The sequence below is a fragment of the Helobdella robusta genome, assembly GCF_000326865.2.
Source record: "Helobdella robusta unplaced genomic scaffold HELROscaffold_81, whole genome shotgun sequence".
In the NCBI taxonomy this organism is placed as follows: Eukaryota; Metazoa; Annelida; class Clitellata; order Rhynchobdellida; family Glossiphoniidae; genus Helobdella; species Helobdella robusta.
The window spans coordinates 199,210-226,386 of record NW_008705469.1 but is presented as its reverse complement, the minus strand read 5'-3'; the positions used below and the strand labels follow the sequence as shown (position 1 = coordinate 226,386).

Below are 27,177 nucleotides of genomic sequence, written 5' to 3'. Positions count from 1 at the left end.
TATATATATATATACTTTATTATTATTATCATATAATTTATTATTATCGTCATATAATTTATTATTATCATCATATAATTTATTATTATCCATAATGATAGTATATTTACAACTGCAAAAGCATTTTCTTTACCAAACGACAAGATGAATTTTGGGAAAATTTCTATGCTATGTTTTGGGCTCTTGGTTCTGTGTGTTTTAGCTGACGGCAGATCCTACAATGGTAAGATTTATCTGAAATTTTCTAGGATTAGTTATTCTAGACCATTTATATTTAATTGCTTATTCCATTGTAATTGCGATGGCAAATGAATTGATTGGTGCACAAATTTACTTTAAGATATTTTGGACCAGTCAGCCTCGATAAATAGTTACTTGTATTATATTTCTCAGTTTTGAGTGGCTGAACTTGTTGTTACATATTGTCACTCTCTAGCCAAAACTTCCATCAAAAAGGAATTAATAATGCGTGCGAATTGACACATAGCGAAACTTCACTTCACAGCAGAACCAGACAGTCCAGTTTTTAATTTTTATGTTTTACAACAAACACACTCTCTCTCTCTCTTTCTCTTTTTTTATCTCTATCTCTTCAGTTTTACTTTTCTAAACTAATTATTTTTCGAAGACGAACATGAAGACGAGATGATGGCGATCGATAAGAGAGCGGCCAGCGAAATGGTCATTGATGTTTTCGTCGTCAGTGATTACTCCATATTCAAAACGTTAGATCGAGAAAATGTTATTATTATGTTTTATTATGATTTTATTATGACTATGGTAATAATAATAATAATAATAATAATAATACTATTAATAATTGGCGAATTGAATAAAAACAGTTGGATGGGTTATTACAAGAATGACAAGGCGAAAGTCTTGGCGAACATCAAGTATTACTTCGCTAATATCGTAAATGCGGTATGAACCTATTTCTTTCTCTGTCTCACTCTCTCTTTCTCTTTATCTCTCTCTATCTTTCTCTAATTTATTATTTTCTCATTTCTTTCTTTAATAAATGGAATCTAAATTTGCAGATTAGTAAGAGATACGAATCGATTAGGACGTCCAAGTATCGCTACTCAGCGCGAATGGTCTCAATATACATCGCCACCGTTCGTCATATTTCTGCTCAGTTTTCAATTTAGTTCGTAGAAGAAAATTGAGTAAATAAATAAATTTTAAAATATTAATAAAAGTAAAAACAAATTATTTCGTAGAAGAAAATTGAGTAAATAAATAAATTTTACAATATTAATAAAAGTAAATAAATTAATTGTTAAAATCGAAAAAGAAATAAATAGAAATTAAATTTTAAAAAATCCAAAAAAACGCAGACACCAGAAGAATCGCCATTCACAGAGACGCCGAAAGTGAAAAATAGCGAGAACAAAGTAGATACAATTGAAGGTCTGAAGGCGTTCGAAAGCTGGATCAAAGAAAAGTCGCTGCAAGGAAAACTTCCAAAATTCAGTGTCGCAACCGCTTTTACTAAGTAATTTTTATTTGATAAATTTAATTAAACTTCATAGATTAATTGATAAAGAACCCACGACATGTGTTAACAGAACACGTGTGAAAATTTTTCATACCATTGATAGACGAGAATTTCCTTGAGATCAAACCCAAACATATCAACATCACCAACAAGCACTATAACATCCTTTTATTTCAGAAGAAAACCCATCAAAAACCTTTAAAATACCACTAGACATTACTGAAAACAGATACAATACCAGAAAAATACCTCCACTCCACCAGGTATGACAGCGTCAACGCTCCAGGCTACGCCTGGGTGGGTACCGTGTGTGAAATCAACGCGAATGCCATGGTTGTTGATACTGGCGGTTACTCCACGGCCGATCTTGCCTCTCATGAAATCGGGCATAAGTCTGCTTTCGTTGATAACATTTTAAATTTGTAACCCAAGCACTATTGTGACATTTTTTCTTCAATTTCGTTATTAATTTTCTAACGACTTATTTGTTAATTAATTAATTGATTAATTATCTATCTATTCTATCATTCATCTAATCATCAATTCATTGTGATGAATTCACACACACACACACACACATTTCAGCCTTGGTGCCAACCATGACGGAGAGAGAGGGAAAGAAGGCAACAACTGTAACGGAAATGACCAGTTCCTGATGACGGCAATCCAGCAAGCTCAACAAATGCCTCTCAACCACCAGAAATTTTCACCATGCTCCGTCAAGTATTTTGATGATAAAGTTGATGCTTTGAAAAAGTTAGTTGAGAGTGGATAACTTTTTTAAATTTCGTAATTTTTATCGACTCTACTTCGGCGAGCTGGTCATCGTGTAAACGCGCTAGGTGTTGTTCTTGACACTTCTGAGAATTAATTAAAAGAGAAATAATACTAATTAAACTAACTACACCAACTCTACTAACTATCATTTCAGAATTAATAAGAATTGTCTAAAACCGAAAGAAAAAACGACCGCGGAAGACTTCTCCAGCCAGTTATCAGTCCTTCCCGGCCAGAAGTTCGATATCGACGAACAGTGCCGCTACATCTACGGGCCAGAATCCTACTACTGCAGAGTCTGTATAAGACATTATTGCAAAAACTATATATACTATCTAGATTACAGATTATGATATCAATAGATGAAAAATTTTACATTTCTGACCCCCAAAACAACGCAACAACAGAGAGCTTCGAGTCCCGAGAACACGATTTGTGAGGAGGTATACTGCTTCGATTCGAAGCAGAAGAGGTGTCTGGGGGGCAACAGATACAGTGCTTATGACGGCACTTCGTGCGCAAATAAAAAGTGGTGTATGGATAAAAAATGTGTCTACGACGCCAAAGCGCCTGTTCTCAAAGGTTCGAAAGTGATTAAGGTTAAGTGTGCTATAATTCAAAATCATTCGAAATTTACTTTATACGAACTGAAAATTAGCAAAATTATTTCACTTCAATTACTTTAAATAAGTAAGAAAGATTTGTAAAAAAAATCCAAAACCTCAAAAGAAACCTGTCCATTCGGAGACAGTGTGGAGCCGATAGAATACAGTGGGAGGCTGACGAAATGTTCCGACCTAAAGCAACAACGACGCGTCTGCACTGAAAATGAATTCATGGCCAAATATTGTTGTGGAACGTGCGAACAGGTTGCCAAAGAAGGACCCCAAGGTTCTCTTCTCTCTATAACTTTTTATTCTTTCTTCCTCACCCTCTCACTCACTCTCTTTTTTTCTCAAAGGTAGTACTCTCTCTCTTTCTGATTTTTTAAAAATTTATTTTTCCCTTTATTTTATCTCTTTTCTTCCTTTCACAATATTTTACAAAAAATTTATTCACAAACCTCCAGAATGTCAGGAAGGTTATTTGGATTATTACAACAACTGTGACGAGATGACGAGAGGCAACTTGCAATTGTGCGAACAGTCATACTACCTGGAGAACTGCTGCAAGACGTGCACGCCCTACGTCAAGTCATTTCAAATTTTACTTTGTCTCAAAATCAAATAAAAATAAATTATTTTAGCCAGTAGTTATAGCAGCAACGATACAAATGATAATGAGATGGTGTGATGATGTAATGGTTAAAAGTGCCTGCAATAAGTGCGGTGCGTTCATTCAGGCTGAAAAATTTTTAAGAAACAACTGTAGAGAAATAACAACAATGATTATTTTCAAACCAGAGAGCTGAACAAATGTAGGAAAGGGACCGGACTAGACAAATCAAGCTGCACTAGCAAGGTAAAATGTAATGGGAGGAGTTGTGCTTATAGCGGTCCTGGTGCCACTGACAGCAGAGGTAGACTTCTGTGTGTTTTCAAAAATAATTATTCTTCTTGAACTATTTTTTTATTTTACATTTTCTACGATTTCATCACAAAAATATTCACACATCAATTTGATATTATTATCATCCTCCGATAAACTTCTTCAAGACAAGAGCCCTACCAAACAACCACAAACTCCTCCATCGTCCAAATGCACCAAGGATGTCCATGAAAAGTGGTGTAGAGATAACATGTCGGACGAGACTAAAAAGAAACTCTACTGCAAAAGTCCGGGCTACGCTGGATCATGCTGCAAAACTTGCCAACCTTACCTGGGTAAGAATTTCGGACGAGAATTTTCGAGTTGGGTTACCGTTAGAATTTTTAGGGAAAAATTTGTAGATGAAAAATTTTGGGTTAACTTTTTTCGGATTAAATTTTTTTGACTAAAAATTTTGTAAATGAGAATTTGGGTAGAAACTTTTGGGTTAACACTTAGGGGCAGAAGTTTTTGGATTGAATTTTGGAGTTAAAAGTTTGAAATGAATAAGTTAGTTTTTAATTAGATTTGTTTTATTAATGCGGTTGGTTTTTGTTTTAGGTTTAAGATTTTATCCGTTTGAATTTGGTTATTAGTTAATTTTTTCATTAATTTAACAATCTGTTCACAAATTTGTTTTCAAAGAAATTCTATAAATTTTCAGGTTGATTACAAACAACTGAAAGTGAATGAAATTTTCAACGAATTTTTTGAGATGAAATATGAAATTAAATTGACTAAACTTTGAAAATTTCTGCCATTAATTGTTCGTTTTTTGAAATAAAATATATTAACATGCACTTACGTGTAAAACATCTAATACATTCATTGTTGTTATTTTATTTCCGTACTAATTTCCCCTTTGGCCTCAACACTGGACCAGAGCGTTTCTACGTAGACCATTATTAACATGAAATATTTCAACAAAGTCATTTTCGGCGTTTTATAGAATTTATAAATAGTAGAACGAAATTAATTAATTTGATCTTCGCCAAGTTGGAAGAGAGAGAGATTTGTTAATTGGTATAGGCCTACCCACCACTTCTTAAAATACGGAACGTATGGGTAAATTATTTTACCAAATATAATGCTTACCAAATTTTTTGATTTGATGATTGTGCCTGAGTTTGCTCTGAGTTGGAGATAGCTTCCGGGGGGAGCTTTGAGCTGAATTACCCCGATATATATTTTTTGTTTTTAAAAATTTTTATTCAAATTCTAACATGCTTGACGAGAAATTTATAAAATAATAGTTGCTATGTTTTTCTCCGTAGAAATCTTTAAATAAGCTTGGGTCTGTAAACATTTTGAAACTACTTACTGAAAAATCGTTGTGTGTTTTTTATCTGAATGATTTTACACAAAGTTGTAATGATATTCCGTTAGTTTTATTTCCATTGCAAAACTTTCAACAAATTTTTTCAAAATTTTAATATAATAAGAAGCCTTTTCAAAAATTCATCTGAAAAAACTGAAATTTATTACAGTGTGATTTCCCATGTAAGTGGCATGAACTGCTGTCACAGTGTTCTTCTTTAGCCTGGTGATATTAAAAAAGTCAAATATTTCATCTCACATTTACTGATACACACGCACACACACACAACTACACCACAGACACACACACACAGACACACACTGCATGTGATAAGCATGGATCTGTTTGCATTCGAACTCAGTCATCGCAACATCAGTGTCGGACAGACACTTTGACCATCAAACCACACACACAAATCAATATAAATTAAAAGAAATTAAAAAATCACCTCTGATATAGGGAGCGCACGTTTTGCAGCAGACTTCCTTGTAATCTGTACAGTAGGTTTTTTTCGTGTATTCATCATAGAGGGCTGTGCTGCACCATTGGGCCTGCAGATCTTGGGTACACGAACTTTTGGGTGGCTGGGAAGGCTGATTGGTGTTCCCGTTGGGCCCTGAAAATAAAATAACACCAACATTCAATATGAAATGTTAAAATTAAGCCATTAAACCATCATTCAACATGAAATGTTAAAATTTTAAAAAGCACCTGAAACGTATGGGGCACAAGTTTTACAGCATTCCAACATGTAATTCTGGCAGTAGGCTTTCCTGCTTGCTTCATCCTTCAGAGCGGTGCTGCACCACTGGACATGTACGTCCTGAGTGCAAGTGCTCTTGGGGGGTTGTGACGGGGGGTTGGCGTTCGGTCTGCGAGTCGTTGCCTGGCTGTCTGTAGATTCCCGCCGGTGATTGGTTTTATAACGTTTTTCTCTTTACGTATAAACTTGTTTCATTTTAAAACTAATGTTTATTTGTTTCAAAATTAAGTTACATTTTTAGAATGAAAGAGATTTTGGTGGGAAATCAGAGAAACAATAACATAAACAAGAATAAAAATAGAACCTAGAATTTAAAAATCAACCGGACCTATGGGATCCGGCTTTATGGAGTTACTGACGCACTTGCCATTGAGGCACCACATTTTGTTTCCGCACGGCGTGCCTGGCAGAACTTTCCTGGCACTGTCCATACAACTGCCACCACGATTTGGATCGCTACAAAACAGATTCCCGCAGTTACTTGGACCCTCTGGCTATTTCGGGGAAAATTGTTTTTAAAAATCATAATTTAAATTATTTTAAAATAAAGAAATGTAAACATGCAATAAGAGAGAGAGAGAGAGAGAGAGAGAGAGAGAGAGAGAGAGAGAGAGAGAGAGAGAGAGAGAGAGAAGGGAAATTGTCAAAATTCAAAACTGATGTTACTAACGATGCAAGATGTGACAGAAAGATCAAAAACCATCTGACACTGAACATTCAGGGAATATTTTGTCCCAGGCAGAATTCTCACATGCTCTGTCAGATCCTCGCGCTTGCTGCCCGTATCAGAGCTCAACATGCAGTTTTGTCTATTGCTAATCATTGGAAAGTTATTCATTCAAAATTTTATTTAAAAAAATTTAAAATAGTACCGTTAGAAATCACCTGTCCAATTTGTAAGCATAATTTTGGAAGAAGTCTCTGGAGCAAGAAGAAAATGTGTGGTGGTTGTTTTTGTGGTAGAGGTCGTATTGAGCGCTCATGATGTAAAGATCTCTACCAGGGCAAGGGTTCCTTTCTTCGTCGTGTGATGCGCCCAATCTGTTGGTTGGAAATTTTTTCCAAATCATTCTAACAAAGATTTTTTAAAGCAACTTATGAGCGGCTGACATTATTTCCGAGGAACTAACACCGAGGGACTAACACCGAGGGACTAACACCGAGGGACTAACACCGAAGAACTAACACCGAGGGACTAACACCGAGGGACTAACACCGAGGGACTAACATGTGCCCCATCTCGTGGGCGGCAGTAAGGACGGTATCTTGGTGGCCGGCGTTGCGCACCACACCCACCCCACTCGTTGTGCAGGACGTGCCCACGTATGCCAGGCCCAACACCGATCCCGAATCGTAGCTGCGAGGCAATTTCTTTCAATAAGTCATTCTTCAAAAAATATTTACAGTAACTAAAATTTTGTTTAACTGTAAAAAAGGAAATTAAACTTTCAAAAATTAATAATTTTTTTAGCTCTATTTTGTTAGATGAGCGGTCCGAGTTTGGAGATGTCGGCGCCACACGCAACCGCTCGTCATCGCACTTAATACTAAGTGCACGTGATACACGGGGATTTGTTTGCGTTCGAACCGAGCCATCACACCACAAAAATTACTTAATTACTCAATACTCACCATGTAAAAGTTACAGCCAGATCGTATTTTGGAAGAGTTTTTGAAAGCATGCGATCATAGTTCCAACGAGCGAATTTTGAGAGGGCGTCGTGGATGTTGAACCTGGTTGCATCGAGTCTGCTCTCTTCCACGAACGAGGCAGCGCTCGGCGTCTGAAATGACGTTGATGAGAGACTTTTTTTAGTAACATTTCAACATAAATTTAATTGAAAAAGTTAAATTAAAGCTTGCTCGGGTTCTTCTTTACTAAAACTATAAAAATTATGACCTCGCATATGTAGTAGCCGACGAGTTTAACGGAATATCTGTATTGTGTGGTATCAATCGACTGGTACTTTTGATGAATCTGGAAACAAATTATGATAATAATAAAATATTAGAGTGAACAAGAATATAAATATTTATAATAATTAAAATTATTACGAATATTTGAACATAGTTTAATGATTTTTAAATTTTCCAACATCCCCCCTAGTCACCCCGTAAGCGATGTGGGCGAAGTAGTGGCGCAACATCTGGATGGTTTCGTCTTTGTTGTTCCGATTGAACTGCATCCACCTTTTGGAAAAAATGATTTCTCAAAAGTTGGGACACAAATAATTTTTCAATTGAAAGTTATTTGTAAAATATTTGTATGAAATCTAGTAATAATTCAATTAAGGATTGTCGTTGAGTGATTCAGAAGAAAGCTTGGTAGATTTCAACTAAACCATAGGCTGCTGAAAAGTAAAAATTTTAAAAATTTACTTTTTGTAAACGGAGTAATCAACAACGAATAAGGTCTCAACTTCCAAATACGTGACACCATGGTTGTCTCGCTTGACGCGGTTGATCTCTCCAGGAGCTCCAGATTCCGATATTTTCTGTCCATTCAGGTAGACCGTGTTTGCTGGTGGCTTCAGCTCAACATCTGTTTGAAAATTTCTTAAAATCCTAAAATTGTTACTTTATTAAAGTTGAATAAATTGTAAAGTCGACCGTTTATTCCGGCTGGCAGTGGCTTCATGAGAGCGACCACGTACTCCTCTCCTTCCAGCACCACTGAATGTTCCTCCAGCGTTTCTTTCTTGTTCGTCTTCTGCTCCAACGTGTTCGGAAACACGCTGTAACTCTCTTTGTCGTGCACAAAGTCTCCTACCTTCGTTTGGAAAGTTTGATTGGTACTCACTTATTTATTCTTAGACTTTGCAAAGACTATATAATTTTAGTTTTCAAAACGATTGTCGAATTTAACAAATTTTATAAAATTTTTTAAAAGGCAAGCATGTTTAAGTACAAGTTTGTTGCAACTACAGCAGATGTTTGTTAGTTTAGTATAAATTTGTGGAATTTAGAAAGAGTTGAACGCGATGCAAATCCGAATATCCTTCAAAATTTGATTAGTCTCGACAGTTAAACATTTTGAAGCAGTTTTACAAAAGTATTGATGAAAAAAAGATAAGGTTACTTGCTGCTCACATATTTGGTCTTAAGAACTCCGTTTTTGATGACTTTTGAAACGATAAATGCGGCAGAATCTTCAACATTTCCATAATTTCTAACCAGCTTTTAATGTTACAAATTTTTTATTTTTAGCAAATTAGTAGAAATCGAACTCTCAATTATTATTTAACCTCTAATTTTGTCATGTGCCACTGAGTTCCATTGGCATCTTCGAGAACATCAGCGTCGACAGCATCAGCCTTCTCCCTCGAGAGGTGCACTGTAAACAGTACATTTTTCTTTATTGGCAGGCTCAGCTCCAGGTTTCTTGGAAAGGAAATGACGACTGAAAAAATTTCAATTTCAATAATGCCCTGAGACAGTTGTACTTCAGCGATAAAAGAAAATATTTCTCTAATTCAACATTCAATAGGTCCAACCATCGTCAGCAGTCCTTGCAAAACTTCCAAGTAGCGTAAAAACGAAAATTCCGCCAAAAATCTTGAACATTTCGTCTAGAGCAAGCTAGAGAGCAACGAAAATGCGCATGTCAACGTCTACTTTAATACAGAAATCTTTTCTGATGAAATTTTTCAATAAAATGCGTTACGAAAGAACATCATTAAACAAACAATTCGCTTCGAAAACTATGCAGCTAGTCAGGGCGCAATGTGAAATCTGTCTGATGCGAGCGGGAGAATGTTTTTGCGTGGTCGACGCTTTATTTTTTTTTCTAGAAACTATCACAGGATTTTTTTTAAATTAACCAAATTCGCAATAAAAGTTTTGTTGACTAATTTGCAACGGTCTGTTTGATATGACGGGTCCATTAGAGTTATCAGATCCTATTATGTCCATGAATTTTTCAAAAACATTTTTCCTATTTGGATATATTTAAATCATATATATATATATATATATAGAATATAACATTAATTAATTAATTAAGTAATGTTATATTCTAGAAATTGAAAAGTTAATTTTTTAATAACTTATCAAAAAATTGATTAAGATGGTGAATATATCATGAACATTTTAAATTCTAAAACATAAAATACAAACTCTTTATTATTCAATCTAGGCTTTCATGATTTCAAAAAAAAAGCTGGTTGAAAAATGAAATATGTGCGTTACGTCGTTGCATTATGCGTAGTTCAGTTTCATGAAATGTCATGCCCACACGAGTATATGAACGATAAATAATAATAATTATTATTATTATAATTATTATTACAACTACAAAAATAATATTGTTAGAACTAATTGCTTATAAATTACTGTTTGTAAATGAAATTTTCCATAACAAATGCTTATTTTTTCAGTAATTTTAAAAAATTTTGGCATAGTCTTGTTCAGGCAGAATCTATTTCAACTTTGATATGTTTCCCATAATTTAATTAATAAATTATTTAATTGGTTCATTTTGAATTTAATTTTAACGTGATTGGGTAACTTTTCAATTTTTTCAGAATTATCGAATTCGCTTCTTGTTATCTTCAATGTAAGAATTTCGACAAACTTTTATTGAAACGTTTCAGTTACGTTAAGACATTGTTGCAAAAAATAATTTTCAATCACAATTTGAAACAGAATGTTCCTGTCACATAATTTCTCCCGGGAATGGTTTAACGTTTTTCAACTTTGCCTCGGTCCAGATAACGTTTACATTAATTTTCTTTTAAAATAATGAGATTAATTATTTAACAAACTTTATTCCAAAAAAAAACTTAAAAATTTCACTTTATTCTGCGCAATAATAACATACACGCGTACTTCAAACTTCAAATTTTATATGAAACTTTATAAAATCTCCATCAAATAATCTCAACAAAGACACCATCAACAAAGATCATTATGACGTCATTGTCAATATTTACAATAAATGGAAAACTTGAAAATCACCTCAGACCCAACCAGCGCACGTTTTGCAGCAGTCGCTCACGTAATAGTAGCAGTAGATTCGTTTCTTACCATCATTGCCCATGGCGTCTAAGCACCACTGACCTCGCGAGTCTTCGGTGCATCCATTGTTGGAGGGGGTTTGGGACGGTGGGTTGGCATCACTGTCCGGTAAAAAGATGTCCGGTCTGCGAGATGATGGCTGGCTGGCTGTAAATTTTTATGGGAAAGTGACTTGATAAGTTCATTTTGTTGAAGATTTAATATTCATTATTTAGTTTGTCGGTTTTGTAAAATGCGAAAGCATTATTAAATCGAAATTACTTCTTTGTTTTTCAATATGGTAGAAATAACAAACAATTAAAGCTTTTAAAACCAGGCCGAATGGAGGTGCCAAGACATTGTTCATTCATGCACCACCTCTGATCGCCACACGCTGTCCCTGGCAGAGCCCTCCCCCCGTTACTCACACAACCACGGCGCTGGGGCACGTTACAAAACATTCTTCCGCAAACGCCTTCGTAGTTGTTATCTTCGGACTTTTAAGAAAAAAAATGTTGTTTCAAGTTTTGAAATTGAACTAGCTAAGAAAAATTGAAGAATTCATATCAATTCAGCTTACAGGGCAGATAGTGGCATCGAGGTCGAACATCAATTGGCACTGAACGTCTAAGGAATATTTTCTTCCTGGCAGAACTTTCAAATGAGTCGTCAGGTCCTCGTGCTTGCTATTCGTTTGCAATGTTGACAGGCAGTTTTGATCAGTGCTAATTAGTGTTAGAATGAAAAATTTTGTTTCAAAATTCTTACGATGAAATATGTAAACTTCTTAGAGTGTACATTTTCCGGTAGGCTTGATTTTATTAAAAAATTCATTTCATTTTTCATGAAATTTCATAAATGAATCAATCCCTAACCAGGCTAAAATCATGTAAAAATACTTTCGCTGTTAAGAATTATCAGGCCAAAATGAAATCTAATTTTTTTTAATATATATATAAGCTTTTATTTTGCACGTATATGGCATTTTTCTCATTTTTTCTCATTCCTGTCCGTCATTCCCGATACCCGAACTGCGATTTTCTAAAATTCCCATTCTTAAAAAAATTAAGTTTTACCATTTCCCATAGGAATTCCATGAGAACCATGTGATTTCCGCACATCCCGTTCCCATGCGCACCTCTAAATTTAACAAATTACTCAGATAGTTTGCAACTGCCAAAACTAACCTGTCCAATTTGTTAACATAATCCTCGATATAACTCCTGGAGCACGATGAGAATGTATGGTAGTTGTTCTTGCTGATGGGATTGTGGTTGGCGTTCATTATGTAGAAATCACTCTCAGGACACGAGTTTCCGTCTTCATCATGTGGCGCGCCTAAGCTGATAGGAAACGTTTACAAAAAAGTGTGTACCATTTATGAATAAGTTGTAATAGGTTGAGAAAGTTTTGTTAGATAATTTGAAAGCAGGTCAATTGAAAATGTCCTGTTGGATAATTTTAAAAGAGGTGGCAAATATTTTGCATGTTAATTCACTGGTCAATTTTAAACTTGCTGATTAACGTATAAATCAGCCCATGGCAAGCACATCGTGAGCGATAGACAAGGAACCGTTGGCATTGGTACCCGACAAAACTTCTCACATGTGCCCTATCTCGTGGGCCGCTGTAACGGTGGTGTCCTGCATTCCCCTGTTGCACACCACGGTAACTGCACTCGGGGTGCATGCTGTCCCTAGGTAGGCTAGCCCCATCGTTTTTCCTGATTTGTAACTGGAGTGACAACATTAATATCATTATTTTTATTAATTTTGAAAAATGTAAATTAAACTAGTCAAAAAAGTTTTAAGTCTAAAAGAATTTTTATGAAATGTAACACTTTCAATAACATTTAAACTGATTGACTGTGAGAATTATCGAACATACGTTCTGGGGTTAGTACTAAATAGCTTAAATAAGAACGGTGAAATTTCATGATTTTGATTTATTTCATAATTTGAAATTTCTTCCGAACATCATCTAACTTCGTAAATGTCACAGCCAAGTCAAATTCTGGAAGGGAGCTTTGACCAGAATATACACGCTTCTCATTCCATTTTATGAATTTTTTCAGAGCAACGCCCATATCGAAATTTGTTTCGTTCAATTTCGTCTCCTCGATGAATGAGGACTCAGACGGAGTCTGAAATTAGGTTGGGGACAGACTTTTCCGATGAAATTCCAAATTAAAATTACATATTTAACAAAAGAAAAGCTTAATAATTCCAATATAATTTATTCTTAAACGGTTTTGATGGGTTTTTCAAAAATTTACACCTCGCAAATGTGGTAGCCAACGAGTTTTACTGAAAATCTATATCGAGTGGTATCAATGGACTGGTACTTTTGGTCAACCTGTAGAACAAATGAGAATTCTCAATAAAATTTTCAAAAAAGGCTAAAATAATTAATAACATTAATATTTTTATGATTATTTAAACGTAATTTATAAAAAAATATTTCATTCTTCGAGTTACTCACCCCGTAAGCGATGTGAGCAAAATGATACCGCAGCATCTGAATGGCTTCATCTCTATTGTTCCCACTAAACTGCATCCATCTTTTGATGAAAAAAATTTTCATAAATTTTCAAACATTTCTTTGAAATATTTGCAAAAGAGTTAATAATAATTCAGTTTATTTTCTGTAATTAGGAGTTTTAGGAAAATGTAGGTAAATTTGTATTTAATGTTCGATTTATAAACTTTGTAAAATTTTCCAAAATAATGCTGAAGAAAAATGTAGAACTACTTGATGTAAACGGAGTAATCAATAATGAATAAGGCCTCTATGACCAGATTTGTGGTGCCATCGCGGTATCTCTTGGCGCGGTTGACCTCCTCAGTTTCTCCAGAGCTTGATGGTCCCTGTCCTTTTGAGGTGACGGTTGAAAGGTTTAATGAATATTTTGAAACGATCATTCTACAGCGAGAACATTAAATATTTCTCTATATTAACTTGGAAAATAACCATTTCAATATAAATGTTTAAAAACACTTTACCATAACCGGCAGCAGTCCTTGCGAAACTTTCAAACAACGTGTAAATGAAAATCCCAACAAAAACTTTCGATAAGCGCATTTTGGCCAAACCAAGTCAGAGCAACGAGATGAATAAATGTCTGCTGTAGATATAAGTAATTATTATTATATACAGAAATGTTTTTGGTGAAAGTTTTCGACAAAATGCGTTACAAAATTTCATTAAACAAATAGTTGCCTTCGTAAAAAGTATATTTAATTAGCTGGCAGAGTATGCGTTTAATACAATATATACTGAATTACAATCACATGTACGTGGTCGTTCAGCCTACTCAAATAAGTTTGAAAATCATTCCAACTGTTTTGATAGTAATAGTGATGCAGATTCGTTATCAGAATTGCAAATAACGTCTCATATTTTCAAAGAAATTTTGCGTTCAGGTTTTTCAAGAATTTTTCAATAAAATATATTCTGCACTTGAATATTTTTATCGCTATTTCACAAATTTTTATAAGAAAATTAACTTAGATTAAATTTGTAGTCAAACATTCTTGAAATGAAATATTTGTAAATGAATGAAAGTTGATCAATTCTAGTTCTTAATTCCATTTCATCGTGATCTTCACCTCATTAAGCCCTGTTTAATAATTAACAATTAGTGTTTTAGTTTAATGCGGCTCAGAATATATCTACAATAAATTCGAAATCAGTAATAATAATAATAATGACAAATAGTATGAATAATAATAATAATACTTGATGGAATAATGGCTAACGGCGTCTATGGTTTCAACTGACTGCTGGCAGACCTCCTCGTGAATCTCGCCCAAGTTCTCCCAAAGGTAGAAATCAAAATTTTTGCCCTCTGATCTTATTAAAGCATGCTAGTGTGGTTCATTTGCCGCTCTTATGCACAGAAGTTGGATACACGAGAAGTGAAAGTTGCAACGAAGTGTTTGAGTTCATCATTGATTTCCTAAAACGTTCAATGCGTGGGCTTTATTGTAAATATATTTCATCTCTGATCTAATCATCATCGTCGTCGTCGTCGTCACCATCATCTCAGATGCCAATGTGATCACCCTTGACATATCACCATAATCATCTTCTAAACTATAACCTCAAAACACAATCGATCAATTAAAGGTTATAGGTTAAATAATGATAATAATAATGATGATGATGATGGTAAATTTGTATGTGTAGATGTATAATTCGTTATATGAAAAACATATGTTTATGATGATTTGGGCAATGACGATGATGATTTGGACGATTATGATGATGATGATGACGACGATGATGATGACGAAGATGATGATGGCTTTTCATTTCAAATAAAATTTAAAAATCGTCATCATCTCAACATTAATATCAAAATTTCTCAATTAAACTCCATCGATCCATTGAAACTACAAATTTAATTAGCAAATTTAGTTTTTTGATGCAATAAATTTAACAAAAAAAAATTTATCCCTAGTGAAACGCTTATAATATAACGACTGCTGAATGAAAACTTTGAATTTTGGATGAATTTTAATGATAGAATATCATGATTGGATATTTGGCAATATATTTTATCATTGTCAGTGCTCAAAGTAATGTTATACATAGTTTTTTTTTATTTATTTTTGTTGATATTTTGGAGAAGTGGAGTTTAAAAGTTGAAAAATATTTATTTAAAAATGTTAAAACTTCTGTTGAAAAATCCCAAAATGTTATTTTATAAATTAATTCAGAAGTATAAAAAAGTTTTGAATAAATAAAATTTAAATAGAAAGATTACAATTGCTTCATTTATGTAGCGCTCTACTTGCAGTTTTACAGATGGACACGTGCAAAACGCAGCACAACATATCTCAAACACACACACACACACACACACACAATCTTCTCGCAATCGAACTCGATCACCCCAACTCAGAAGCGAACACGGCGACAAAAAATTTATTAGCTGATAGTGACAAATATAACAAAAAATCAACCACTGACAGCCTCGGAGGGCAGTTCGGACTGCCCTGGCATCGCAGGGCTCAATGTGATTCTTTCAACAAACCCCAGAAATAGAAATTTCTTTCCTCTGACCTTTAACCCAAACTCGAAAAACCAAGAAATAATAATCAGTTTCAAGAATCCAACGCTTATTTCGGGTGAGTTGAGGATCAGTTCGGAGAATTTGGGAAGGTACTCCGTTTATGGCAAGTCTAAGACGGAGAATTTCGATCACGACTTTCTACAGATGGCAAGGTGGACTTTATGAATTGGTTTCCATATTTTATAAATTATTGGTCAATAACGATGAAAAATGTTTTTGTTTGGTTTGATTTCACATTTCAAATTCAAACCGCCTTTCAACTAGGCAATCTAAATTCATCACAACCCTTCAATCCGCAAACACTTCAAGCATTAAAAAACAATATAACAATCGAATAGAATAATAACAATATTAATATAATCATTTAAATACAAATAATATTAGCCATAAAATTCGTCAGTCATCGTACATTCTGCCGAACGCTCTGATGGAGCAATTGCACATAACAGTCAACGCCAAAGACAACAGTAAACAATGTGTCATCATCGATATACAGATTTGCCCGCTAGCCAGTTAAATTATTTCTTATTATATTTATAATAATTATATAATAATTATTAATATTTATAATTATTATAACACAGTTGAGTATAAATATTTTACTTTTTTCTTGTGTACTATATGTGAAAATTGTCAACAAATTTTAGGAATTTTTAAAAATGGCAGTCACAAAAAGAAATAGTTCAATTGAGACTAAAATATCTTCACTGAACAGTGACAAAAGTTATCAGTACCAGAATGGCTTTTGAGCCAACACGAACACCCATCCCAACAACGACTCCATTCAAACTTGCTACAACTAAAACTACTACCAGTCGAAATACCTTTGACAATATCATCTCTAGTAAGACAAATTTGAAATCCACAACTATGGCTGGTACTAGAACTACTGTGAGATATGAAACCACTGCTATTAATTTGAGATCAAATACTTCTGCTGCTGCTACTACCGTTACTACTACCACTACCACCACTACTGCTACTTCAAAAACTTCCAATATTACCAACAGAATTACTACCTCGCGGCTGGATAATGGTTCGTATTTTTGTGAACTTAAAATATTTCAACAATTTTAAATTTTTCACAATTTTTCTCTAAAAATTCCAGAAATTTACAACTGCAAAACCAGAAATCCTTCTCGACAGATCTGCCAACAAAATATATCAAATGCACGAAATGTGGTGACTGCCACATGCGGCTCTGCCCTCGAGATTCTAAGTGGGGTCAGAGGAATGAAAGATGTGAATGATGGTGGTGGTGATGAAAGGATGATGAAGAAGTAAGGAAGACGATGATGATGGTGATGATGGTGATGATGAGACAAGATGCTGAGGTGATGAAATGAGATGGTGTTGATAATTTTCGAAATTTTTTTTTGCCAAATTTAGTTGTAAACGATTTAAAAAAAAGATTTAACTAAAATAAACAAATGAATTAATGGAATATTTCCATTTTTATGACAAGTATGAAAATAAAATTCGTCAATCTTCTCTTGAAATCTGCTACCAGATCAGTCATCTCACGCATAAAAACCTAACTAACATCACCCATGCAAACAGATGTACACACATACAGACACACACACATACACATACATACAAACATACATATACACACACATACAGACACACACACATACACATACATACAAACATACATACACACACACATACAGACACACACATACATACATACATACAAACATACACACACACACATACCTACACACACATACATACATACACACAAACATACCTACACACACACACTCACGCATACTGGCATACATATCAACTCAACAATCTTGTAATATCTTTCATTATGAAACGTCATTTCCTTCTTAACAACTTTTACTATTGTTATTTCGCACTGTTATCTAGGCATATTTTTCTAAATGAATACACACACACACATATATATATACAAACACACACATACACACACATATGTAAACAAAAACACACACACACATACAGACAAACATGCAACCAGACATACACAAATGAATAGTTTCATAACTGATTTAATTCGGAGAAAGGCATTTGGATTGAAATCTAAGAAATTGATGTTGACGAGGAACAACAAGGTCGAAATTAAGTAGTGCTAACCATGTTTTTGACGTAAGAAGAAGAAGAAAAAGAAGAAGAAGAAGAAGAAAAAGAAAAGAAGAAGTAGAAGAGGAAGAAGAAGAAGAAGTAGAAGAGGAAGAAGAAGAAAAATAATATTTTTATTCACTTGTTTTATTTCGTTCTGAAAATATTTCAATTAAGTACCTTTAAAAAGTTTTGGTGATGACTCTTTTGCAGAATATAACAAGAAACAACGTTCAAAAAACTGTTGACAATCATGCAGACATGTTTGTAATTATGTGTTTGTGTTTGTTTGTTTGCTTATTTGTTTGTTCGTATGTTTGTGCGTGTGTGTGTGTATGTGTGTAAATATAGGCTGGTAAAGTTAGGAGATAAAGATTTATGCTATCAAGAATGTGACACTTCACTAAAGAAAAATGATAATGTTTTATGCGTTTGAATGGCCATATCTCTTTTGAAAATAACGATGAAGATGATGATGATGATAACGAAAAAGAAGAAGATGATGATGATGACGACGAAGAAGAAGACGATGATGATGATGATGGTGGTGATGATGATGATGATGACAGTGAGGGTGATGGTGTTGTGATAACAATGTTGATACTGATTGGAGGAATGAGAATTAGGTTATTAGAAAAAATTATTTACGAAAATTGAAGCTGAAAATTGTAGTTCTATTATAAACCTCAATAAACACACCTACGCGCACACACACAAACACACACACACACACATACACACATATTTATATATAGACATATATAAATATTAATCTGATTTTGACATTTTTCAGCTTAATTATCACTTAAAAACTTTTATTACAAGCAATTAATAATGTAAATAAACCGATATATGTTATGCTTAACTGTATGTATGTATGTATATATGTATGTATGTATATATACATGTTTGCATGCTTGCTTGTTTGTATGTATGTTGCTAAACTTATTTATATAGCTCTTAATTTCTCACCTTGCTTTGATGAGGAGACAAACTTTGAAATCGAATCCTTCTTTGTAAGGAACTTAAACTTCTGGTGTTTGCTAGGAAGGTGAAACTAATAAAATTTATTAAAATTAGTGATAAATATTTAAATATAATTAATAAATAATCATATTATGATAAATTTTTTTAACTGTCAATTGATTTTTCAGAATTTTCCATCAAAAACATTTTATTCTTCCAACTTTCTTCGTTGAGATCCTAAACAGGCAAACATGGGAAAGGGATTGGTGAGTATTTTTATTATTAATAATAATTATTATTTTTATTATTATTGATTAGTTTTGTTATTATCATCATCAATATTATTACTTTTATCAGAAGTATCCAATTTAAAAGTAAAGCAGTTACACAGCAAAATGTTAAATATTTAGTACAGAACCAGGAATACTTAATACTTAGTTATGAATATTTATTACTTAGTTATGAATATTTATTACTTAGTTGTGAATATTCATAACTTTAATTATGAATATTCATTACTCAATGGTTACTACATAAAATTACTAACATTTGCACCATTTTAACATTTTCAAGGGTTATTTCACTGGCTATCCGTTACACGTTTTTCTGGTCCTGGCAAATGAGTTCTGCGAAAGATTTTCATTCTACGGAATGAAGGGTGAGGTTTTTCAAGATTAAAATATAGGTGAATAAATAATTTGGTGATTGTTGTGGCTCTGTCAGTAGTGTGCTTGTTTTTGAGTCGTTGTGACTGGATTCGAATGCGAAGTGATCCACGCGTGTCTTATACAAAAATGTGTTACTAATAATTTAAATGCACGAAATAGTGAATTTGACCGAATAGTTGATCCACTAGTTGAATACCAAAAAACTCGGTATTTAAAAAAAATTTAAGATACAAAACTAGTTAGTGAAAAAAAAACATTTGGCCATTCATGTCTAACTAACATTTTTTTAACGAGATAATTTTCAGTTTCTTGGTATGATTAAGATATTTCAAGGGCTACAACGGCCAAAATAAATTTCCCCCTACTAATGATCATCAGTTATTGTCCTGAAATCTAAAAAATGTTATGGCCTAAACAAAAATTGCAATATTCGACTATTCGACTTCAAGTATGGCCGAGGCAGAATGTCAAACTTCGACCGATTGTTTGACCACATTAGTAACATCGTATGCAAGTAGCAGTAGTAACGGTAGTAGCAGCAGTAAAAGTAGTAGTAATTTAACAACTTTATATTTTCAGCCGTCTTGATTTTCTACCTGTGGAAAGGCTTAGGCTACGAAGAAGACACATCAACAGTATTTTACCACACCTTCGTCGTGTTTTGCTATGCCACGCCGATACTTGGCGCCATGATCGCCGACGGCTGGCTTGGAAAATACAAGTTAGGATAAATTAGTGGCATGGAAATTTCCCGTTCACTTTCTATTTTGTGTTTTTTGAAGTCCATTAAGCCCATTTTATTATATTTATTTTCAAATTAACGACTTGTTGAAACAAATTTACTTTGAAATTAATGACTGAAACTTCAGGACAATTCTGTACGTCTCCATCATATACGCCTGCGGAAGCATCCTTATGACAGTTTCGGCCATCAAGTTCACCAGGTTGCAATCAAATTGAGTTTCGTTCACATCAGCAAAATTTATGCTTTCATTTATTTACTTTTACATATTGATCCATCTTTTTCTGATTAAAAGACTTGTATGATTCGTTGAATTAAAAAGTTAACTCAAGTCAATACGTTTAAATATTTTTCAAATTTCATCGAAATTTTATTGAATAAAACATTAATTTACGTAAATTTATTCATATTAATTAAAATTCATGCAAATTAGATGGCTGGCCTTTATAGCCTTGTTAGTGATAGCCTTCGGAACGGGTGGAATAAAACCGTGTGTCTCATCATTCGGGGGCGATCAATTTAAAGGGGACCAGGTCGGTTGGTTGAATGATTGGCTGGCTGGCTGGCTGGCTGGCTGGTTGGCTGGCTGGTTGGCTGATTGGTTGGCTGTCTGGCTGGCTGGCTGGCTGGTTGAATGATTGGTTGGCTGGCTAAAAAAATTAATAAAATTATATCCAATAGAAACGGATTTATAAGTATGAATGCCATGACACAACAAAAAGTGTGGACCCCTAATTAATAAAAACCCCTTAAACAAATTTTTTTTTGGAAACTCCAGGGCAGAGCCCGCCCGCCCCTATATTAAATCTACCCAGATTTTAAATAATTTTACAAATTTTATAAATAATAGTTATCTTTTATAATTATGTCATAATTACGACATATTATTTAAATTATATTATCATAACATTCACTAGACGAGGCAAAAAGATTCGTTCTTCTCGCTGTTCTATCTGACGATCAACATTGGCAGCATGATTTCTACTCTCATAATACCATCTTTAAGAGGTGCTATAATAATTATATTATTATTATTTACCAATATTATTATGATTTTTAATATTTGTAATTATTAATAATTATTGTATAACATTTTATAGGTAACATATCGTGTTTCGGTAAAGACTGTTATGCCCTCTGCTTCGGAATACCGGCCATCCTCATGATCGTATCTATCGGTAATTTCTAATTTTTACGAAACTTTCGTATCTATCGATAATTATAAAGAAATATTTACAATTTTCAGCATTGTTTGTGCTGGGGACGAAATGGTACACAATCAACCCACCTGGAGAAAGTATTCTGAAAAGATTTTTTGGATGCATTGGGGTGGGATATGAATTTTTAGCTAAATCTTTGTTATTCATTCCTTCATCCGTTCGTTCATTCATTCATTCATCCATTCATTCATTCATTCATTCACTCCATTCATTCATTCATTCATTCACTCCATTCATTCATTTGTTATTGTTTTAAAATAAAATTGCTATAACATTTTCCCATTTCCGTTTCAGAAAGCCCTGAGTAGGAAATGCTGTTGCGCCTACAATCCGGACGGCGTCAAGAAGGATCATTGGCTGGATTACGCGTCCCCGGAGTATGACGTCAGTAGTAGTAATAGTACTAAGTTGTAGTAGCAGCAGCAGTAGTAGTAGTAGCAGTAGTAGCAGTAGTAGCGCTGAATGGGTTAAGGTCAGGGTTGTAGTAGTGGCAGTTGCAGCAGCAGCAACAGTATTAGTTGTAGTATTAGTAGCAGTAGTAATAGTATTAGTAGTAGCAACTTATACAAACGAACATACAAACGAACATACAAACGAACACACAAACGAACATACAAACGAACTAACAAACAAACTTACAAACACACACAAACACATCCAGCAACCATTCATTGAAGATGTAAAAGACGTGATGAGGGTCACCTGGCTCTTCATACCGCTTCCCGTTTTTTGGACACTTTTCGACCAAATCGTAATGAAAATTTTCTTCATTTTTTTGTAATTGCTGATTAATTTTAATGAAATAACATTTTGGATTGGCTTAATGAGTAGAGGCGTCTGTATTTGTGCAGTAGTAACCTGGTTCGAATGCAAATAGATCCCTGCCTATGTGAGCAAAATGTGTTCGATGCGTCTATCCAGTTTATCCTGGTGTGTTGTTATCACTTGGGGTGGTTCAGTGAAAGCAAAACTATCTATTTAAAACACTAAACAAATTGAAATAATTTTTATTTAACGAATCACATGTTTAGTAGACACTAATTTCAAAAAATGGTTCCAACCAGGGTTCCAAATGGACCTTCCAAGCTCAAATGATGAATGGAGATTTCGTAAGAAATTATTCACAAACAATTATTTCATAATAAAATTATTTATTAATATAATTATAAAGTATTATTATTATTAATAATTTCTTTTAACACTGTTTCTATCATTGAAATAATAATTGAATCAAAATAATATTTTCCCCTCGAAAGCCTGGCTTGACTGTATTCCCAGACATGATTCACGTGAGTCCTACAAGAGCATAAGATTGATATTAATAAATAATAATAAATTAATAATAACGAGCTTTTATCATCATCATCATCGTTATTATTATTATTATTATTCCCTCTACAGTTCATGAACCCATTGTTGGTTGTCGTAATCGTGCCTTTTCTGGAGTACGTCATCTACCCATGCCTCACACACCTCCACATACCCAACAGGTGACAACACTTTTTCTCAATTCTGTCTTCAGTGTTCATCGGTAATATCAGTGAATTCAGCAAAGAATACGCAAATACAAGTTAACATAATTTGCAGGTACCTACATTTAAATGTAGATGTATTCCAACACGCGAAACCACACATGGCAGTCGCAGATGCTTAGATAGATTTGTGATTTCTATCGATATTATTTCAGAATTATATTATGTTTTACTTTGTTCACTTGATTTTAATGTGAAAGTTCATATAGAGTAATGATTATGAACGTTTCATGCAGGCCTCTGCAGAGGATGTCACTGGGTTTGCTTCTAGCTGCTGTCTCCTTTCTCATGACTGGATTCCTGCAAACTGCCATTAACGTTAGCAAATTGAATCGGCTTTTGTTCAAATTGAATCGGCTTTTGTTTGTCAACATTTTCAACTTTGAAAATTTGAATAAGAAAATAATAACAAGAACATAATAACAAGAAGAAAATAATAACAATAATATTTTTTATAATTATTTTACTTCAGAAAGAAGAGCCAAGTTTCTTAGACAACCAAGCCAAATATCAGATCATAAACGCCGCTCCTGAGGACGTGTTTGTCCAATTTAAAGGGCTCGCTGGGAGTGCTTCTGATTACAATTATTCCATCGAATCTTTAAAGGTTGTTTTTTCAGTTTTCATAAATTTCATTACAAGTATCTTCCCGTCAGTGGCAATCGAAGTTTTTCATCTGGTAATCAAAAAGCTAGTTAGTTAGGACACACATATAACAAATTCTTTCTAAAAAAAAATAGTTGCTTCAATGTTTCGTGTAATTTTATTTTTTAAATTTTTAATTTCGAAAAAATTTTCTCCCCAAAACCAGGCGACGACTAGATACGCAGACGTCCTAGCAGGTAAGTACGAGATAAGTTTGAACATTTCAACGGGGGGACCGCAAGAATTCGAACTGAAACCTGGAACGGCATATCAGTTTTTCATCACTTATAACAAGATATACAACGTGAGAACATGTTCACTCGGTGTCATGGAGTGCAATTTTCGTTACTTCTCATCGTGTGGATATGCGACTTTGATTCATTTAAATGGAGTTGCATTTATTCTTAAAAATTAAAAATTATTTTGGATGTGACACGTTTAAAATTTTGAGACATTTAAATTTACACAAATGAAAACTCAATCAACCTGCACGAGACAAACTTAAGTTTAAGGAATTATTCACAGGCAATTTTTTTATAGATGAGAATTTTAAGAAAATTTAATTAATTTTAAAAAAAATTTGTTTGAATCAAAAATTGTATATTTTCATCATTGTAGGTGACACAGAACGTAACGTTGCATACGGAGAAAGGTGAATCGACTCATAGGTCTGCACTGAGTTCCTCGTCTATATTTCAATTCTAGTAAATTTCACGAATTGTTTTTGTCAAGTTAAAAAAAAGAGTAACTTCTTTCTAGAAATCAAACGCGTGACAATGAAACATTTCAAAAACTGAATGATACCAGCTTGGATAATCTGTTTCAAAGTTAAACACTTTTTTGAAATTTCATTGATAGAGTTTTCAACGGACTCGATAGACCTGTTGACGTGAGGGTGTACGCTGAGAAGGGGAAGGACACGATCGAGAAGAAATTCATCAATGTTTCATCTATGACCGTCTCGAGGCACGAAACTCTTCCATTTGGCGAGTAAGAAGAGAGAGGAACTTGGGAATTTTATGAAATTAAAGTTTAATAACTTTTCAATTTTCACGAAAGCTGATGATAACACAGTGTTATTTGTTTTTCACGGCATCATTTAAAGCATCAAGAGCGTATGAACCAGCAAAATTATTCACTCCACATCAGACAGATTTCCATGCGTTCAAACCCGGGTCACCGTGACACAAAATTAGGCGCCACTAACGAGTATTATCATTCTAATGATTAGAAAGAGATGATTCAATAAATGAAATTCAATATTTATAGTTTCAAAGCAGAGTACAACATCACGGTTGGTTCTACCAACATTCTCAAATCAGTCCAGTCAAAGAACGGTCCAATCTATACATTGCTACTCGCAACCAATAATGGGGGAGATGTGAGTTGGGGTCCTGGTAATGATGATGATGATGATGATGACGGCGATGATGATGTTAATGATACTGGCAAATATTTCAATACGATTCTTAAATCAGTAAACTCCGAAGCAAAATTCCCTAATCTTATTTCAATTTCTACACCACACAAATTTCGATTTTAACGCTACCGACTTAAATTGCATTTTAGTTTTCGCATTGACCTAATTACAAACTGGCCCGATTTAAATTTTGCAATCAGGTTGAACTGTCCCAGATTATGGAGTTGGAGCCCTGGAAGATCAACATATTCATGCAGACTCCCCAGTACGTCGTCATGTCCTTCGGCGAGTGCCTCTTCTCCGTCACAGGACTGGGCTTTGCATACACGCAGGTCACACACACACACACGCACACATATTCTCACACACATATTGACACACACACATATTCTCACACACACATATTCCCACACACACACACACACACACACACACATTTACATATTGTAGGCACCTCCTTCCATGAAATCAATCTTAACAGCCATCTGGTTGTTGACTGTCTGCATAGGGAACATCATCATCATCATTGTTCAAGCTGCTTCTAGCGGGGCAAATCCAGTTAGTTTTTTTTATCTCTTTTGTTATAATAATCATTGGTGGAGTAATGGTTAGAGGCGTCTGGTCTTGCGGGGCTGTGACCGGGTTTGAATACAAAGATATCCTGCTAGTTTAAAAACAAGTCGTATGGCGTGTTGATTTACTCAAATTTTATATTTATTTTATACATTCTTGTGAAATATTTAAATTCATTCTATTTGCTTTGTTTAAATAACAATTGTATACTAAAGTTTATATTCGCGAAGTTTTGGCAAAAGGTTGATTTGATTTTATTGACAAAACTGGAAAGAATCAAACCCAAATAACCAACAACAGGCAACGGAGTTCTTCATCTTCTCTGGCCTCGACTTCCTGACGTTCATTGCATTCGCAGTCATGAGTATCTTTTACACCTACGTAACCCCGAGATCACAGACGAATATCGATTCGATTGAAAATAAACTCGGAAATGATAACAAAGGAGTTGAGTTGTATGAAGACATCATTGGGAGCACTCCTCGCTATGATTACATTGATGAGAAGGCGGTGAAGGGGATAGCGGACCGCGGACATGTTGTTTCAGAAAAGGAGATTGGGAATGTCAAGAAGTTGGATTCTGTTACTAGTTTTTAAGGATTTGCATTTTAAAATTTGAAAAACATAAAGGATTTTGTTGAAAATTGTAAATAACTTGATTACTTTAATTATTACATAAGCATTTTTGATATAAACATGACACTGCGTGATAAGCAAGACAAGATTTGATTATGAAGATTCATTCAACTCTCAATCGAATAAGCCTCATTTTTTAACTCAAATTGAATATTATTTCGATAACTTTGCTCCCGAAAATTGAATTTTATGTCACTAATTTCTTTTGTAGAGATTGTAAAATGTTTATAAATGGGAATAAAATTATTTCTTTAATTAATCTTGAAAAACTTTTATTGAAATTTGCAGTCCTAAATTCATTCCATCTAATAAACGTTACACCATTGAAAATGTAATGAAAACATTCCACCGGATGTGAAATATTAAATCCAATTTCTTAAATTTACAACATCTTATAGCAGAAAGTTAATCTTTTTTAAAACTTTTCCATCAATACAAATTTTCATATCATGTTCAATCGCAGTTCTCAATTTAACGGATGTTCGTATGTTTAAACACACGAAAAAAGACTATGTGAACCATTAAGGAACTGGTTCAGCTAATTGAAATATTAATCACTCGGACATTAATTAAATGACTAATTAATTAATTATATTTTATAATTACTCTTTCACTCAGTTGTTAATCTATCCAAAGACACTTAACCAGAAATAAGCTAAACTGAACTATTTGGTCAAGATTAAAATTATTCCTATAGAGAATGAAAAAAATAGTTTTACCGATGAA

At 33.9% G+C, this 27,177-nt stretch overlaps 6 protein-coding genes across 6 annotated transcripts; 4 read left to right on the top strand and 2 right to left on the bottom strand.

Moving 5' to 3' along the window:
* Nucleotides 1-144: 144 nt before the first annotated feature.
* On the top strand, nt 145-4,602 carry HELRODRAFT_194517 (hypothetical protein; the record flags this gene model as incomplete). The annotated part of the gene is made up of 14 exons (XM_009032459.1): nt 145-223; nt 629-725; nt 843-921; nt 1,038-1,115; nt 1,338-1,495; nt 1,762-1,890; nt 2,084-2,254; nt 2,430-2,571; nt 2,683-2,857; nt 3,005-3,166; nt 3,345-3,468; nt 3,679-3,794; nt 3,931-4,098; nt 4,467-4,602. The coding sequence occupies 14 exons, from the start codon at nt 145-147 to the stop codon at nt 4,469-4,471; spliced, it is 1,683 nt and encodes a 560-aa protein (XP_009030707.1). The 3' UTR covers nt 4,472-4,602.
* A 586-nt stretch (nt 4,603-5,188) lies between these two features.
* Nucleotides 5,189-9,460, bottom strand: HELRODRAFT_194516 (hypothetical protein). The gene is made up of 15 exons (XM_009032458.1): nt 9,378-9,460; nt 9,129-9,283; nt 8,974-9,060; nt 8,494-8,653; nt 8,263-8,425; nt 7,980-8,073; nt 7,784-7,861; nt 7,516-7,667; nt 7,112-7,240; nt 6,769-6,924; nt 6,554-6,698; nt 6,212-6,377; nt 5,832-6,014; nt 5,569-5,736; nt 5,189-5,342 (listed from the first exon to the last, which is right to left on the bottom strand). The coding sequence occupies exons 1-15, from the start codon at nt 9,445-9,447 to the stop codon at nt 5,338-5,340; spliced, it is 1,911 nt and encodes a 636-aa protein (XP_009030706.1). The 5' UTR covers nt 9,448-9,460; the 3' UTR covers nt 5,189-5,337.
* A 239-nt stretch (nt 9,461-9,699) lies between these two features.
* HELRODRAFT_182155 (hypothetical protein) lies at nt 9,700-13,959 on the bottom strand (the record flags this gene model as incomplete). Its single annotated transcript, XM_009032457.1, has 12 exons — nt 9,700-9,817; nt 10,860-11,046; nt 11,213-11,375; nt 11,459-11,603; nt 11,905-12,018; nt 12,111-12,221; nt 12,484-12,612; nt 12,864-13,021; nt 13,156-13,233; nt 13,360-13,438; nt 13,630-13,750; nt 13,881-13,959. The coding sequence occupies 12 exons, from the start codon at nt 13,957-13,959 to the stop codon at nt 9,700-9,702; spliced, it is 1,482 nt and encodes a 493-aa protein (XP_009030705.1).
* Nucleotides 13,960-14,627: 668 nt separating this feature from the next.
* Nucleotides 14,628-16,472, top strand: HELRODRAFT_182154 (hypothetical protein; the record flags this gene model as incomplete). The annotated part of the gene is made up of 3 exons (XM_009032456.1): nt 14,628-14,646; nt 15,855-16,107; nt 16,340-16,472. 3 exons carry the CDS (start codon nt 14,628-14,630, stop codon nt 16,470-16,472), a joined length of 405 nt encoding a protein of 134 aa, XP_009030704.1.
* A 221-nt stretch (nt 16,473-16,693) lies between these two features.
* Nucleotides 16,694-19,693, top strand: HELRODRAFT_182153 (hypothetical protein; the record flags this gene model as incomplete). The annotated part of the gene is made up of 4 exons (XM_009032455.1): nt 16,694-16,991; nt 17,064-17,235; nt 17,949-18,042; nt 19,589-19,693. The coding sequence occupies 4 exons, from the start codon at nt 16,694-16,696 to the stop codon at nt 19,691-19,693; spliced, it is 669 nt and encodes a 222-aa protein (XP_009030703.1).
* On the top strand, nt 19,601-26,412 carry HELRODRAFT_90364 (hypothetical protein; the record flags this gene model as incomplete). The annotated part of the gene is made up of 19 exons (XM_009032437.1): nt 19,601-19,673; nt 20,263-20,404; nt 20,553-20,627; nt 20,859-20,958; nt 21,343-21,433; nt 21,526-21,603; nt 21,672-21,754; nt 21,940-22,029; nt 22,307-22,396; nt 22,710-22,754; nt 22,996-23,135; nt 23,414-23,495; nt 23,650-23,844; nt 23,989-24,147; nt 24,821-24,895; nt 25,105-25,203; nt 25,443-25,574; nt 25,693-25,800; nt 26,116-26,412. Coding segments are annotated over 19 exons (2,154 nt in total), but the record flags the coding sequence as incomplete, so codon positions are not given.
* Between the last annotated feature and the right edge of the window lie 765 nt (nt 26,413-27,177).

Bases quoted from the DNA above. Each gene is read 5' to 3' on its own strand.
- HELRODRAFT_194516 (XM_009032458.1), bottom strand. From the start codon at position 9,447: ATGTTCAAGATTTTTGGCGGAATTTTCGTTTTTACGCTACTTGGAAGT. The intron at 7,668-7,783 runs GTCATAATTTTT...ACGTCATTTCAG, and splicing joins TCGGCTACTACATATGCGAG to ACGCCGAGCGCTGCCTCGTT. The intron at 6,378-6,553 runs GTTAGTAACATC...TCCCCGAAATAG, and splicing joins TTTCTGTCACATCTTGCATC to CCAGAGGGTCCAAGTAACTG.